This window comes from Siniperca chuatsi, linkage group LG12, assembly GCF_020085105.1.
Source record: "Siniperca chuatsi isolate FFG_IHB_CAS linkage group LG12, ASM2008510v1, whole genome shotgun sequence".
NCBI lineage: Eukaryota > Metazoa > Chordata > Actinopteri > Centrarchiformes > Sinipercidae > Siniperca > Siniperca chuatsi.
Genome location: NC_058053.1, coordinates 13,114,609 through 13,130,960, shown reverse-complemented (window position 1 = coordinate 13,130,960; position 16,352 = coordinate 13,114,609). Strand labels below are relative to the sequence as shown.

Here is a 16,352-nt window from a genome sequence, read left to right as displayed (position 1 = left end):
AGTAATAATACTACTAGCCTATACAAGCTGTATATAAGCCTACTGCACATATACTTAATCTAGCAATAAATACACATAAAGCCATCTTTGTATATACAGTACATTGCCTTATTGCAGTACCCATACTGTATATTCCAGTGTTCTTTGCACCACTTGTACAGTCATCAACCAGACTACAATCCTGTACTGTATAGAAACTAGGCATGGGACGATGTGAAGATTTCATGTCATGATTATCCAGTCCAAAATAATTGCGATTCACGATATTATTCCAATAATCATCAAAATATTTTTAAAACTGGCACTAAAACATAATGGAATCACTTTACCTTACATTTTGTTAAGAAACATCTTTTTAGTGAAAAACAAACAATCAGACAATCATAAATCATAAGGTCCCCCTGCCTGGAATGACTGGAAAGATGCAAGTGACTGTAGTGAATGACTGTACATTAGCAAGCTAGACAGGTTTTTCACTCATGTGAGGATATTCATGATTATCCCAATAATGGAAATTCACCAAGAACCAAGAACCGGGAGGCGGCCCCGGGGAAGACCCAGGACACGCTGGAGGGACTATGTCTCTCGGCTGGCCTGGGAACGCCTCGGGATCCCCCCGGAGGAGCTGGAGGAAGTGTCTGGAGCGAAGGAAGTCTGGGAGTCCCTGCTTAGACTGCTGCCCCCGCGACCCGGCCCCGGATAAGCGGAAGAAAATGGATGGATGGATGGACCAAGAACATCTTATCTTGTTTTTTATCACGATCTCTGTAATCTCATATCGTCCCTAATAGAAATTGTATGTTTTTTTAGTCCAGCTGTTGTTTTTGTTGTTAATTGCTATTTTTATACCTACTTGTCTGTACAATGTAGCTGTAGAGCTGTATTCTGTATGTACTGTATTGTTTGTTTGTTTTTTGTTTGGCTGTATCTTTCTTTAGCTGTATGTCTCTGTCTATGTCTTTTCTGTCTATCTTGGAAGTTGGGATATGTAAAAAAAAAAATCTTTTAGATGTACCTCTTACATTTCATTATCATATTTTAATTCATTTTACTATATTTTATTTTGCTATATTTTAACTTATTTTATTAGCAGAATTTGATTTTGAATATATTTTATTATTGCATAATCACTTTGTAATTAGTGTGTCTTCTTTTTTTCCAGGGCAGACTAAATACATTATATACTAAGCATATTATTGTTGCCTATTGTATTTTTCTGGAACTTCTACAGTCATAGAATCATAGTATTGCCAACCTGTTATTGCGCATTTCTGCACATTACTAACGCAGAATGACGCTACAGAAACTTTACCATTGACCTCTCTGCACTCGGAGGGAGTTGAACCAATCGTGTTGCTCGTTGTTGAGAGGTGCTCGAGTTTATCGGAGGTTCGTATCCTCTCGCCAACATGGTGAGTACTACCATTCAAAAGAATAGATTATTTGCAGTAAAGTAAAAGCTAATAACTGTCAAAAGTGTATGCGTACTTGTTTGGCGTTTAGTTAATAACCGGTTCTGTGTCTCCATGATGCTATAATTATGTTGTACGTCCTAGAACATCACAGGTTAGCATGTCATGTTAGCGTTGAGCTACTATAGCGGCACACACATATCATCATGGTTCAGACTATGTCCTGGAACTGATGCTCAGCACAAAATAAAAATAGAGATCACTAACAGGTAGTTTGCAGGGGTTACATGTAACAATAGTAAATACATGTAACGGTATTAATAAAGTAAAACTAAATGCTGCTGAAAAGCTTATTTAGCTAGCTGACTAGTTAGCTAACTAGCCAAACTTTCACGTTAGCTTCACGCAAACAATTATATTTTTACCAGGGTTTAGACAGAGTCTATAGTCATTCATTACGAACAGTATTTTACACGGTAACGTTAGCAGTTACCTATCAAGTTGGCATTACTCAGATGCAAAGGTGAACTAGTTGGAACTAACGTCAGGTAATATGGGTTTACATATAAGTTAAAGTACCTTTAAAGTGAAATCCCATAAACGTAAAGTAATGGAGTCCTCAGCGATATTAACTAAAATAATGTAACATCTCCATAGGACTTGTCTACAAGCTAGTTAATTAACGTTAGGTCAGCCAGACTCAGACATAGACTATATTATTATATAATTATTATTATATAATTAACGTTTAGGGTGTGAAAACGAATGTACTCTTTGGTTATATGTAACAAAATGTGGAGCATGACATTTAGTCTGTTATAGCCTATTAAAGTCTAAGTGTATGGAAGTATATTGGCGACAACATATTTGAGAGAGCACAAAACAAATTCAAGCGCCAACGTAACTCAGTCTGCAAGTCAACATTTGAGAGCGCACTGAGCAGAATTAAATTTGTGCGCGATGGAGGCCAGAATGTGAACGTAACAGATGATTTAAGCATGCAGGAGAAATTGTTAATCTACACTTAAATCAGTAATAGGTTTTCTCTCACTGGTAATGATAAAAGCTGCTCACGCTCACTTTTCTCTGAATGGCAAACTCAAACTACTGACCTGGGAGTGGAGGGTCACCCTGTTAGACCCCTCCTCCTACTTTCGAAATAAATACTAGGACAGTGGCGATTTTAACCACTAGATGGAGACAGAGAGAAGCATTTGGTGTCTAAAAATCGAAATGCGTTGACACTAAATGACTAAAGTCACATTCAATTTGTTGGCAAATGATCTAGTTTTTAGTAATTTAGTATTTTTTTGGAGTAATTTTGAGAGTAAAATTAATTTAAAAGTAGTTACTAGCTACATATCGTAGTGGCCGTGTTAGCTTCGTGTTAACGTGATTTTCAGAACCAGATGTAGGGGTTTCGTATTTCTTCTTTTTCCGTTTTTTTAATAAATAATTGTTACAGAGAAAATTATTAGAAACATAAGAAAAACATTTATGAATGAGGCTCATTGAAACTTTTTAGCAGACTGCTGCCCTCAGAAATCTCATGAGCGACGGTCACAATAATTGAAATTGTAGGATAAACGATAAAGCATATAGGCATAACATGTAAATCACATGTTGTTCTAAATAGTCATATGGTCGCCAAAGGCTCCTTAACAGAGGAGCAATATATTCAAAAGCTGACTTTTTTTTTTCTTTCTTTTTTTTTTTACTTGTGCAGACTTTAACTTTGAAAAAGATATGACCTTGATGTCCGGATGTGGGTGTGTCCTGTTGTCTGCCATTCAAAAATGATTGGCAAGCCACATTTTGTATCTCAAGTGCACTGAAGCTGCCAGAACAACTGGAGAAACTTAAGAGAGCAGACTCAGAAAGGACCGTGTGCATGATCAGGATGACACGCTTAAATATAATTCTGCTCTTATAAATCCAACAGTTGATTTGCCGACCAAGTAGCGCTCAGTTTGTTTTCAGCTCTCTCAAATCTTTTGTTGTCAACATATTTCCATATAGGTGCACCGAGCTAAAACCAATGCAGGCTAATACAGCAGCGCTGCAATAAATCATCATGGAGGTTATAATGTTTAGTTTTTGTTGAAACTGTTTTAGAGAGGTGCTGATTTCACTTAATGGGGATTTTGGAGGCTGTAGTGTTTGGTGCTGTTGAATTGTACTGCCTTATACTGAGAGGTCTTTCTTATGTTTTGTCCACCCTCCTTTTTTATAAATATTGTGGAATGATACTACATTTTTTAAACTCTGACAGTGGATATTCATGTACTCCTTTGATCATATCTAAGTGTCAATGTGAAATGTATCATTAAGTCTATTGTCCTCATCATTAGATGAGATTTAGGTTGTGCATGTCATTATACAACTTTATTTATCTTAACTGTAATATTGTAGTGAGAAAATCTAATTCATCAACATTTTAAAAACAGATTTGGAGAAACTGTAATAGTAGCTTTATTGAATTAAGCATGCTGCTAACTACGCATTACACCACAGCAGGCTGTTGTGAGTTTGATAACTCTTTGTGGTGTTTCTTATTCATGACAGTCTTCATCGGAGGCTAATAATGGCCCGAACCAAGCGCCACCTTATCCAGGTGTACCGCCCTCAGGGATACCTCCCCCATTTGTAAGTCAGTGACAGATCTGTTTATGACAATTAGCTTTTCACCTCTTGTTTTCAGTCGTTATACAGGGCTGTACTGAGAGTGGTAAATATTATAGGTCTTCATTAATGTTTAATCTAATCTAATCTTTTTTCCCTCTTCCTTTGTCTAGATGGGACCACCAGGAATACCGCCTCATTTCCCTCCCATCGGAATGCCCCCAATGGGACAGCGACCGCCCAGCATGACTCCTATGCCTCCTGGTATAATTCCTCCTGGTATAATGCCACCAATGGGGGCACCGCCAATGGGACAGGTGAGCCTTGTAAGAAGGTTGTAGGGTTGACTGTATTTTGTTGGCTTTGTTAGTTCTACGACTTGGTGGCCTGTGTTTCTGCTGCTCCTCTCACGCCAGTATTCGTCCTGCGCTAAATCTCAGTCAGGACTTACAACTTCCCAACACATCCCAAAACAGATAAATGAAAAGCTAGATGGCAGATTTTATTACTTTAATAAAAGACACTTGGTGCTGCTCCAGAGATTTTTTTATGGTGTTTTAGGTTGATGTACTGCTGTACTGAAAGAAGAAATACATTTTTGGATATAACTGCTTTGCCTCTAACAAGGCTAATTGACTCTACTGTTAATCATATGTAGCCTTACAGTAACTTCCTGGTTTAACTTTGACCTACTGTAGTTGCCATAGATGTGTGCACTCAGATTTTCCTGTGCAATGAGGGATGATTAGCGCCATTATGGGTGCACTTTTGGTTTTACCTCAAAATAAAGTGCCAACCTCTCTGATTATCTGACTGGTTTTGTTTCTTGAGCCCTATTTTTAAGCAATGTTGCCATTCTGAGATCTCAGAAATTACTTGGGTGAGTACAGCATTATCATAATTTCCTTCAACACAGTCATGTGTTGGTCATGAGAAAAGTTATTTTTAAAGTACCTTTTTTGTTTGCCACTTCTGTACAGAAGCTAATATGTTTAACATTGAAAAATATCTGTTGAGAGAAGATGGGTGTTTTATTTCATAAAGTGCTCATAGTCCTCTAAAGAGATGCCACTTAACTGAAGAAGATTGCTTGTTCATAATTTTGAACCTCTGCTTTGGCTGACTAAATACTGCTGTGGTAGTCACACTCTTATTTTTTTTATTTCATGTATTTATCTTTTAAAAGCAAAAATGGATCACATTTAGCAAGCATATGCGGCCCTGTCATGCATATAAATGGGTGTGATAATGCGGAGTGTTTGATCAAGGTGCCAGCAACACAAGTCTGAAAAGGTGGTGAGGTGAAGTAGTTTGGTATGTTGATGCTTCACAGATTGCAAGCTGTGGCATCACACCATTAAATAAGCAGAGCAGACTCAGTTTCACCTTCTCCCCCCAGCTGCAAGCAGCCTTCCACACAGACACCAACACCCTGGCTCACACTGTCTTAATACTTCTGCCTGCACTAGGTGGTATGGAAATGCCAGATGAATATTTCATGATGCTTCTTTTATTAGATGCCAGGCATGATGCCACCTATGATGCCAGGGATGATGATGCCCCCTCGCATGCCAGCTGCGTCTGTACAACCAACGGCGCCGGTAACTCTCCTCACTAGTTTTTCATCAGTGCTCTGCTTCACACTGCTAAAAATACACTGCAATCTGTGAAATGCTAAATGAAGCATTTGCACAGCCAAGTAAAACTGTTTAAAAAATCTGTATATTCTTAACCACACATTGAAATGAAACCGCTGATAAGCATCATTAAATACAGGATCTGATTAAAATGAACACCTGCGTGCAATATATCCCTTATTGTCATTTTTTTGTTTTGGCTTTGGTTCAGTAAGCAAGTTATGCAAATGAACAATCTTGAAATATTTATTGTGACAACATCCAGGCGGCTTTTGAGATCGTAAGACATCCACTTAATCATCACAAGTATATTTTTGCATCTTGAGGGTGTGGAGTTTTGTACTAATTAGGAAAGCTTTGTCACTTACTGTGCATTGTGAATGATGAGTCTATATTCCCAGCTGAATTCATCATTCAGTGGTAGATATGTGCTGATGTGAACTTCCAGATTTGTGAGTGTTGGGGAAATAATCCACTAATAAAATTGTCTTTTCCACAGCCTGGTGTTGACTCCACAGGTAAGATCCTTAATTTGTCACTGTACTTACAAATCATATTCTTGAATATTTTGTTTTCATTAGAAGAACAGCATCTGACTGATTTGTGTTTTTATCCTCATAGCTGTTGCACCCGGAACAGCTGTAAGTGCAACATAATTTTTCTTTATATGCAGTAACTGCAAGTTTACAATTTTGAGTTCTCATCATTAGTTCCAGTATTTTGTCTTCTGTCTTCTCAATAACTGCAGTCTGTCAGCCTTTCATTTGTGCCTTTGTCCCTGCAGAGTACCACAAATGGATCTCCACAGGATGAACAGCCAAAGAAGGTTTGTGCATATTGAAAGTGGAAAGATGGATGGACTTGACAATATTAGCTAGGAACTGTAAAAGCATTTAAAATAGAACAAAGTTAAGTGGTTTCTTGCTTTTAACACTGAAACAGCTGATGTATTTGTTGTTTTTGTCTGCCTCAGAAGTCCCTGTGGACAGAACACAAATCACTGGATGGGAAGACCTATTACTACAATACAGAGACCAAGCAGTCCACATGGGAGAAACCGGATGAACTCAAATCTCCTGTAGAGGTACAAACCTTTATCACTTTCAAATTCTGCTACAATTCAGCATAACTTCTACGCTGCTTTTTTACTTTTAGTTTTTATCAGGGACAGTACACATCAATCAAAATTAATTAAATTGAAGATGTGCTAGATTGAGCCAAGGTTGGCTATTTTCCATCTACTGTCCTTTTTCAGAATATTAAAAGGCCTACCTGCATATATCTGTCTAACACACTAAATACAATTGCATTCATGGCATATATTAGCCTGGGAACCAAACGAATCTGCTGAGCTCATGTTTCATTTGCTCTGGCAGGTACGTCTGGCCCCTCTCCCATTCAAACAGATTTGCACAGGTCCTGGATTCGGTCGGGCCAATCACAGCCGTTTATCTAATATTGGGCAGGTTTGATAAGATGCCTGACAGAGTAGTGTTACCGGTCTGGATTTGAAGTCACACGTCACACGTTTCGCTGCTCTGATTGGTTGATACAGTGCAAGGCAAACTGTCAAACTATGCAGTGCTGATCAAATATGAATCAAGATTCTGTTACTGCATTGCCTATTTCACACCTCAAATGTTTTCAGGAACATATATATATATTTTAATAATTATTATTTTCATATGGATCCTAATATCCCACGAGTTATCTTTATCCTTCTGTGTTTTACCCCTTTTTAGCAAATGCTGTCTAAATGCCCTTGGAAGGAGTACAAGTCAGACACAGGGAAGCCTTATTATTACAACTCTCAGACGAAGGAGTCCAGATGGACCAAACCCAAAGAGCTGGAGGATCTTGAAGGTAAAGAGCTGCTGTCTGATGATGTCAAACCTGTTGTGAAAAAGGCCGTGATATGCCATGCTGCGCTCCATGAATGAGCCTTTAACTGCTTGATGAATGGCAGGCCGCTGGCTTGTTTGACGAATAACACCATGTATTAGAAGGGGTTTGGGCATTATTGATGTACAAACGCAGGAAGCACAAATACAGGAGCACATGATGGCTCCTGCAGTACATTTATCTCTGCGCTGTTCTCTTATCTGCAGGATGCTTTGAAATGAAAACAAGTACCCTAACGGCTTTCTCCTTTTGTCTATTCCAGCTATGATCAAAGCAGAGGAGAATGGGTAAGAGCTTCTTGTTTACCTTTGGTTACTCTTCACTGCTGCACTATGTATTATTAACAACAAATGTACGCACATATAAACAAAATAATTTCTTCCTCCATGATTAAAAACCTTTTTTATTTTATTATTTATTCTTTATATTACCCTTTATGGTCCAGTCAGCTACATTGTTCTGGTATTCTTCATGGTGTGGTTTGACTCGTCATTGGTCTGATTTCAGAACGGCAGAGACAGTGGCTCCCGGCACCGCAGCAGCTCCTGCAGTGCAAGCAGATAATACAGCCGCCACTATGGCAACCGTAATGGAGGCGGAAACTGCAACATCAGTCTCAGAGGAACACCTGTCTCAGGCAGTGCATAACACAGCTGAGGTCAAGACTGCAGATGCACCTGTGGCTTCGTCAGAGAGCTCAGCCGCTACGGAGGCCATAGCCAGGTAAACAGTTATGGCTGATACAGAGACCAGTACTGTCTCCAGTACTCAGATATACACCATTCATCAAGCCAGAACCATAGAATCACAATGACACTAGGTTTATGTACACAGCACTCTTTCAACTTGTAGTGTTGAATGTATTCATGGATGAGGTGGTAAATATTTGTGTTTCATTGATTTATTTAATGTATCACATACCCTAATGTGATAAATGCTCAATGTCTTAAATGCGTCATGCAAACACAGCTAAGTTAATCCCATAACATCTTCTGCACTCAGTATTGAAGTCACAAAGGAAGAGCGGCCAGAACTTCAGAAGAAAACATATAAATGGAACACGAAAGAGGAGGCCAAACAGGCCTTCAAAGAGCTGCTGAAAGAGAAGGTGAGTCAGGCTGTCAAATGGGGTTAACACGTAGATGAACTAGAGGCCACACACTGTAGGAGAATGGGGAGGGTGTGTCCCCTCTGTCAGCCTGTAGTGCATGTTCACATCACTTGACATTTAGCCAGTCAAATACAAAAACAATTCAGTCTGCTTGTATCAGCGTGCTTGCCTGGACATATATTAGTATCCATTCATGCTTTTAGCTGTGACCAGCATCATGAATACTTAATTCTGTAGATTGGTTGGTCAGTCCAAAAGATAAAAAAAAATGTAATTTTGCATGTGCCGTCATGGAGTGGAGCTCAGTTTGCAATATGAAATATCCAAAGATTTAATCCTGACAATTCGCCATCAAGGTGATTATGCGCTTGTTGTTTTGTTAGTACACAGCAATTGTTTAGTTCTTTAAAAAAATTACTGTCTGTTTTAATACATTTTAGTTAATAAAATTAAGTTAACAATTATCTTGATACAGCCATGTTAAACCTGTCTTATCATTTTCTTATTAAATGAGGCTGCTTCTTTGATCAAACAATGTGGGCTTTGGATCAGAGCTGAAGAAACTGCTAACTGTTAACCATACTAAAGTTTATTTGTGTAGACAGAACTCCAAGAGTCCATAAATGAAGTCAACCTCATATATTTTCATCAAAGTAACTCCAACAAGTTTTTTGATGATTGAGTTGTACACCATTATACATAGAAGGTCTGTTTTTAAGGTCAATTGTACCACGTCTTTCTCTCCTAATGCCACATGTGTTTACCAGCACATCATTTGCATTTTGATCTGGATCTAATCCCTGTCCCTCCTCGTGAGCCCCTGGGAGGTCTTGGCACGATTGTTAAGCTTCACTTCCTGTTGCTGTGGATGTGCTGTGTGTACGGTTGCAAGGCCTCCTAGCATCACCCACCTTGAATGCTGCTATATTTAGGCTTGTTTTAATTTTGTGCACAAAGCTCTCCTCTGAGATTGCTTGCCATTTCCTGCAAGATCTTAATGGCTCTGTCTTTATGATTAGCTTTATTGGATCAAAGGCACGGGGCTGGCTGGGATTAAGACAGTGAGAGAAAGTGGCACGCCTCAGTGAGTTAGAATAACTGTGACAACTGACAAGACAGAGGCACGTGGTGGAATCACTTCATAATGGATGAAAGAGTCACTCTATGGGAGAGGCAAGTGGCAGAAAGGGCACTTACATAACTCCTCAGTAGCACTTTGTTGAATTATTGCCACTCCACACCTCTTAACCCGGCATCTATTAGTAATTACGAAAAAGTGTGGACTTCTAGCAGACAAAGCAGCACAGCTCATTGTTCCTCTGCCTGTCTCACATGCATTTTCTAACAAAGAGCAATAAAACAATCCATTTTCCTTGATCTGTTGAATATGTCAAATTTCAGTACAGACCATCATGACTTAGAATTTTATTCTCTGTATTTCAGGGTGTGTCCTCAAACTCCTCATGGGAACAGGCTATGAAAATGATTATCAATGATCCTCGCTACAGGTACGCTATTCTCCTGGGATCAATTTATCCAATTTACAATAACAGGTGAGAAGAATGCTCATCTGACCTCAAACTCTCACTTTTCTTTGTCAACAAAGCGCGCTTCCCAAATTGAGTGAGAAGAAACAGGCGTTTAATGCCTACAAAGTCCAAACAGAGAAGGAAGAAAAAGAGGAGGCCAGAATTAAATACAAGGAGTCCAAAGAGACCTTTCAGAGGTTCTTGGAGAACCACGAGAAGATGACATCTACCACCAGATACAAGTAAGAGCTGCAGTGATCTCACAATAAAGGGTTTTTTTTTTTCCTGTATTGATTTGTGGTTCCCTGAATTGTCAATATGATTATGCAGATGGGATCAATGAAAGGTCCTCTATCATGGCTTGTGCACGCAGTCATGTAGTTATAGTACTGAGCTTCCACTTTAACTACGTTGACCTGTTCGCTCTTGTCACACTGTTTTTGTTTAATTGTGTTCGCCATAACATAATATTGCTAGGTCACAATTTCAGAATCTGAATCAGAAATACTTTATTGATCCCCGAGGGGAAACTCTTTTGTTACAGCTGCTCACTATCATGTCAATGCACACAGGAATAGAAGTACTAAGCGAATCAAAATATAATACACTATAATACAGCTAAGATAAATTAAGTACAAAGTGGATATAAGTATAAAAGCTAAAATATGTGTAAGTACCAAAGTGGATTTAGAGGTTGATAGGTTAAGTATGCGCAGTATAATAAGTAATAAGTAATAGTGCAATAATGAGTACTGTTAAGTGTAGCTTATTAAGATGAATAATGTAATTTAGTGAGTGAGTGGACTTAAGGAACATTGTGATTTGTTGATTCTGATGCTAAGGTGCATATGACATCTTGGATTTGGATCTAATCCACAACCTTCTCTTTTATCCTCTTTCTCACCGTTTTCAATGAATTTCACGCACAAATGCAACAAAGATGAATGTGTACTAATTCAGTTGGTTCAGGGCTGTTGTTCTTCCACCCATAAACATGTAGTAAGGAGTTATGCATTGAAAATTATGCTGACAACAAGTTTTGATCCTTGGTCTTGCATGAGACATCACGCTTTGGTTTGGCATTTGGGTGAAAGTCATTGTGACGGACGGATTGACTGGTGACCTTGACAAAGAGCCAGTTTCAGAGTTCAGCTGGCACTGGGGTTGTTATGGTAACTGGGGCTGTAATCTGGGATGGCTGACAACAGGCAGTTGGACTGGATAACGGGGCTGTCTGATGGTGTGCATGTGTGTATCTCCTTACGTTTAATTCCTTATTTCACTACAGTCAACCACCGCTTCTGACTCTATTGAGTATCAAGTTTGGAACAGCCATCAAGGAAATTAGATATTTTCAGTGCATGTCATGAAAGACAGCTGTAATTCTTAAAAAGTTCAACTGTACTTTTTCCATTTTTGACGTTATGAGTTTTGTATTAACTCTACACAACTGTGCATCTTATGGCTTGCATTAAGAACCAACATAAAGGTAGATTTGGCCTGTGAAATGCTGCCCTCATGTGGGTTATTGTGTGAATAAATCCTAAACGAGTGTGTGTGTGTGTGTGTGTGTGTGTGTGTACTTGCAATCAAGGAAAGCGGAACAGATGTTTGGTGAGCTCGAGGTGTGGAGCTGTGTACCAGAGAGAGACAGGCTGGAGATTTATGAAGATGTATTGTTCTACCTTGCTAAGAAAGAGAAGGTAAGACTTTGTTCAACAGTTCAGCCAAAATTCCCTCTGAGTTTTCGTCTTTGAAGATTTTCGGTCACAATGATGTAGAATCATTCACTTTCTGCCAGTATCATAGATGATGTTATTTTAAGATGGGGGCTTTGTAAACACTGGCACAACATCCTGGTTTCCTCCTCTACAAACTGTTTCCAGGAGCAAGCCAAGCAGCTAAGAAAGAGAAACTGGGAAGCTCTGAAGAACATTTTGGACAACATGGCCAACGTCACATACCGTACCACCTGGTCTGAGGCTCAGCAGTACCTGCTAGACAACCCTACCTTTGCAGAAGATGAGGAGCTCCAGAGTATGAGAGCAGAAATTCATGTCTTTGTTTACCTAATTTAGTTTGAAACAGATGGTAGAAGCGAGAAGACAAAGTTTCTACCTCACTTTAGGTTCACTTGGTTCTATGTGAAGATGTGTAAACTATTTGAGTACTCCCTGTTGATAGTGTTGTTATCTGCTCACAGATATGGACAAAGAGGATGCCCTCATTTGTTTTGAGGAGCACATCAGGGCGCTAGAGAAGGAGGAGGAGGAAGAGAAGCAGAAGACTCTTCTCAGGGAGAGGAGACGGCAACGCAAGAACAGAGAGGCCTTCCAGGTGAGACGGGCAAAACGTGTATATTTTAGACCACTAACAAACTGGAAATCACCATGTTAGGGAAAGAAATGCTGGCTTGAAGTCCTAAATTTACTTATACTCATGTTACATTTCTCACATTACAAAAGTAAATTGTCTCTTCAATCTGTTATAGTAGCTGTTGTGTATTTTCTGTTTCTGTTGGAAAAAGGTTTAATAATAATCTAAATGCAAGTCACAAAAAGGACAAATTGTATTTGTTTGAACATTGGATATCAGTTGCTGTCCTGAATTCATATTTAGTGGTTTTCTCTCAGAAATTCCTGGATGAGCTCCACGACCACGGTCAGCTTCATTCTATGTCTGCCTGGATGGAGATGTACCCGACCCTGAGCTCAGACATCCGCTTCGCCAACATGCTGGGCCAGCCGGGTAGGACAGCAGGCCACAGCACACGTGGCTTCACACACCCGTACAAGCTGAATGCTCTGAAGCATGTGGATGTGACATGCAGACAACAGCACATGGCATGAACACAGAAATAAAGCGTACACAACTCGGGATGTAAATATTGTATGAACCACAACAGTGCACTGTTGCAGAAGTTTTTTTTTTTTTACCCAATTTGATTTTTTTATATATTTTTTACATTTCCCAAAAACATTCAACACACATAATAGTGTATAATTATTATTTTGCTGCATAAAACATACCGTCTAATTTTTTTTGACTTGTCCTGTCTATTCTGCAGGTTCCACTCCCCTGGATCTGTTCAAATTCTATGTGGAAGACTTGAAGGCTCGCTACCATGATGAAAAGAGGATCATCAAAGATATTCTTAAGGTAAGGTCGTTTGTACCTCTGGTGAAAATCTTATTTATATATGGCATAGTGTCAGACAAACAAACTGTTCACTTTACATCTGCTTATATCAGTGTTTACTTTGAGAGGTTTGTTTTGATATTTTATTATTTTATGTCATACCACATATGTTAATCTTCTGCTTGTTGTTCTTTCTGGTGCTGCCAGGACAAAGGCTTTCTGGTCGAAGTCAACACTAGCTTTGATGACTTTGGATCAGTAATCAGCTCAGACAAGAGAGCCACCACACTGGATGCAGGAAACATAAAGCTGGCCTTCAACAGTGTAAGAATCCTGTCACTAGCTTTTCACAAATCCTACATAAATTTTTGTTTTACTTTTACACCTGAGTATTGCCTCTTGAAGGTTTATCTGCGTCTTTGGATCTCAGGCTTAAAAGTCACCTTTTGTTTTATGTTAAGGCATTTTCCTTCTTTTTATATTTTCATTGTTTATGTTTATCAGATTAACCCATTTTGCAACCTCCATCTGTGTAGTTACTGGAGAAGGCAGAAGCCAGAGAGAGAGAGCGAGAGAAGGAGGAGGCCAGGAAGATGAAAAGGAAAGAAGCAGCCTTTAAAAACATGCTGAAGCAGGCCACACCGCCACTGGAGCCAGAGACTACATGGGAGGGGGTACGTCCTTTATCCAAATAATATTCTTATGGTTTCACAGCACCAACTATTTTCTATTTATATCCCATCCCTGCTATTTATTTCTAAGATTTCAAAATTATTTGTAAAAGTTATAAATGCTAGCTTATCTTTTCCATTTTGATTGTTCTTAGTGTCATTCTTCTTGTGTTTTGTGATGACTGACGTTTTACAATTTCAGATCAGAGAGAGATTTTTAAAAGAGTCTGCATTTGAAGACGTGACTCTGGAGTCAGAGAGGAAAAGGATATTCAAGGACTTCATGCATGTCTTGGAGGTAAGTCTGTCATGATGATGGTGGGAATGGGCTGAATTTATTAATCTTATTGACAAAGACGATGATTAACATGGCATGTATTTTTTTACAGCATGAATGCCAACATCACCACTCCAAGACAAAGAAGCACTCGAAGAAGTCCAAGAAACACCACAGGAAACGATCCCGTTCTCGATCTGTAAGTAGTCCTCACCACTGTGCTTACGCAAGACAATAAGCTGTGGGCAAACAATTTAGCAGTCAATAATCTACAAGAATACCCCCTTTGCCTATATCTTAACACTCCATATCATGCCTCATTAATCTCTGAATTACTCCACTTTAATGTTTTGACAGGGCTCAGAGTCTGAGGACGAGGAATACCACAAGAAGAAAAAGAGGTCGCAGTCCAAATCGCCTTCTGAACGCTCGTCTAGCGCAGAATCTGGTGAGTGGCTTTCAAAGCTTAGATGATCTATTTATCATCGAATGGGAGAAGTGCAGCACTATTGACATTTACTGACATTTTTTGCCTGAAACCAGAGAGAAGCTATAAAAAATCCAAGAAGCACAAGAAGAAGGGCAAGAAGAGACGTCACAAGTCTGTAAGTACACTGTACAGGAAGACGCCAAAATCCAGTTGTCTATGTATAATCCAAATGTGCATGTTGTGTTTGTATGTGCACTGATGGTTGATTATGACAACCAGGCATCACCAGAGTCTGACAATGAGAAGAAAGGAAGAGAGCGTGATGGAAAGCGTGAAAAGGACCTAGAGAAAGATAAAGAGAATGACAAGTCTCGGGGAAAATCTCGCTCGGACTCTAAACAGAAGTCTCCTAAAAGAAAAGTGGCAAAAGAGGAGGTTGGTTTTCATATATATATATATAAAGAATTTAAGTAGTGAAAGTTAACATTTAAAGTACGTTTTGGAACAAATTTGATTTAATTACGTCAACTCTAATCTGCAGCTGCTGCAGTGTTACTATTGCTGTGTTAACATGGTGGCACATTTCTGGCTACCAGCCAAAGGGAAACTTTGGCTGGTAGCTGTGGCTCACTTTCGTTTTTATTCCAGTCAAGTTTCATTCCTTGTGTTTGTGTTGTGTTCAGGGCGGCTGGGATACGTCAGGCAGTGAGCTGAGTGAAGGAGAGCTGGAGAAAAGGAGAAGAACTTTACTGGAACAGCTGGATGCACCTTGATGATCACACCTATGCTGCCCTTTTTTTGTATTTGTACACTTCTACAAACATGCATTCCCCCTCCAAGCTCATCTAACTTTACTGGTCATACCACCCTGGACGGACTGTGTGAGAGAACACCTTTCTCTGGTATTTATGGGAATGTGCTACACTGAGCTTACATACTTATTTGGTGACTAATTTGATATCAGGAAACTGATCGTCTGATCAATCGTTAAATGTCAGGTTGTCTTTTTGTTGCTTTTGTTAGCTTTAAGTATTTTTAGTTGACTGTAGTTGTACATGTTTTCCATTGCCAATATTTTTTATATTCAATTAAAAGTATATCTTTAATGTCACACTGACTGTCTTTCACATGGAAAAGTAGCATAAGAAGAATTAGGTGTCAGGACAACATCTCATTCATTATCTCTGGACATGTCCAACTATGATGAAAACATATTTTTGATTTGATCCAACTTAACTGGAGCTGTATTCTCGAGGAATGATCCAAAACGGTTTTAATTGGGGCGTTTGTTAAAACTGATATACTGTAGTGAAATGTAATAAAATACTGTTTCAATGGATTACGTCTGTAATTGGATACTGTAGGAGATCAATATGATCAAAGGCAAATGTTGTCTTATGTTATTTGTGTAATTTTTTACATTCAAACCTCTTAAGTATCTGCATGCTGTTCTACCAGATGTAGAAATAACTGACAGTAAGTGTTTCGTTAATAGATAAATCCAGCTGCTAGGGCAACTAATCAGTGAGGGGATTCATCATTTTACGTGGATGACCAGTTTAATGCAGTTTAACGATGTATAAAACATTAAAATTACATTCAGCTACCAGTTCATCAGGTACA

General features: G+C 39.0%; 1 protein-coding gene across 2 annotated transcripts; it reads left to right on the top strand.

The window, feature by feature from the left end:
• Positions 1-1,295: 1,295 nt before the first annotated feature.
• On the top strand, positions 1,296-16,068 carry prpf40a (PRP40 pre-mRNA processing factor 40 homolog A). 2 transcript variants are annotated; one of them, XM_044215981.1, is made up of 27 exons: positions 1,296-1,412; positions 3,978-4,058; positions 4,208-4,351; positions 5,552-5,635; positions 6,171-6,189; positions 6,293-6,312; positions 6,456-6,497; positions 6,645-6,755; positions 7,414-7,534; positions 7,836-7,860; positions 8,081-8,296; positions 8,576-8,681; positions 10,128-10,192; positions 10,291-10,455; positions 11,808-11,916; positions 12,100-12,250; positions 12,417-12,550; positions 12,847-12,961; positions 13,281-13,372; positions 13,559-13,675; positions 13,888-14,025; positions 14,225-14,320; positions 14,412-14,498; positions 14,657-14,747; positions 14,843-14,904; positions 15,009-15,164; positions 15,413-16,068. In XM_044215981.1, the coding sequence occupies exons 1-27, from the start codon at positions 1,410-1,412 to the stop codon at positions 15,500-15,502; spliced, it is 2,640 nt and encodes an 879-aa protein (XP_044071916.1). In that variant the 5' UTR covers positions 1,296-1,409; the 3' UTR covers positions 15,503-16,068. The 2 variants fall into 2 exon arrangements, with proteins under 2 accessions (XP_044071916.1, XP_044071917.1); XM_044215982.1 differs by lacking the exon at positions 3,978-4,058 and having other exon boundaries at positions 1,297-1,412.
• Positions 16,069-16,352: the final 284 nt, after the last annotated feature.

Coding starts and splice junctions, on each gene's coding strand:
- prpf40a (XM_044215981.1), top strand. Junction 12,251..12,416: donor AGAAGATGAGGAGCTCCAGA/GTATGAGAGCAG, acceptor ATCTGCTCACAG/ATATGGACAAAGAGGATGCC. Junction 15,165..15,412: donor GAAAAGTGGCAAAAGAGGAG/GTTGGTTTTCAT, acceptor TGTTGTGTTCAG/GGCGGCTGGGATACGTCAGG.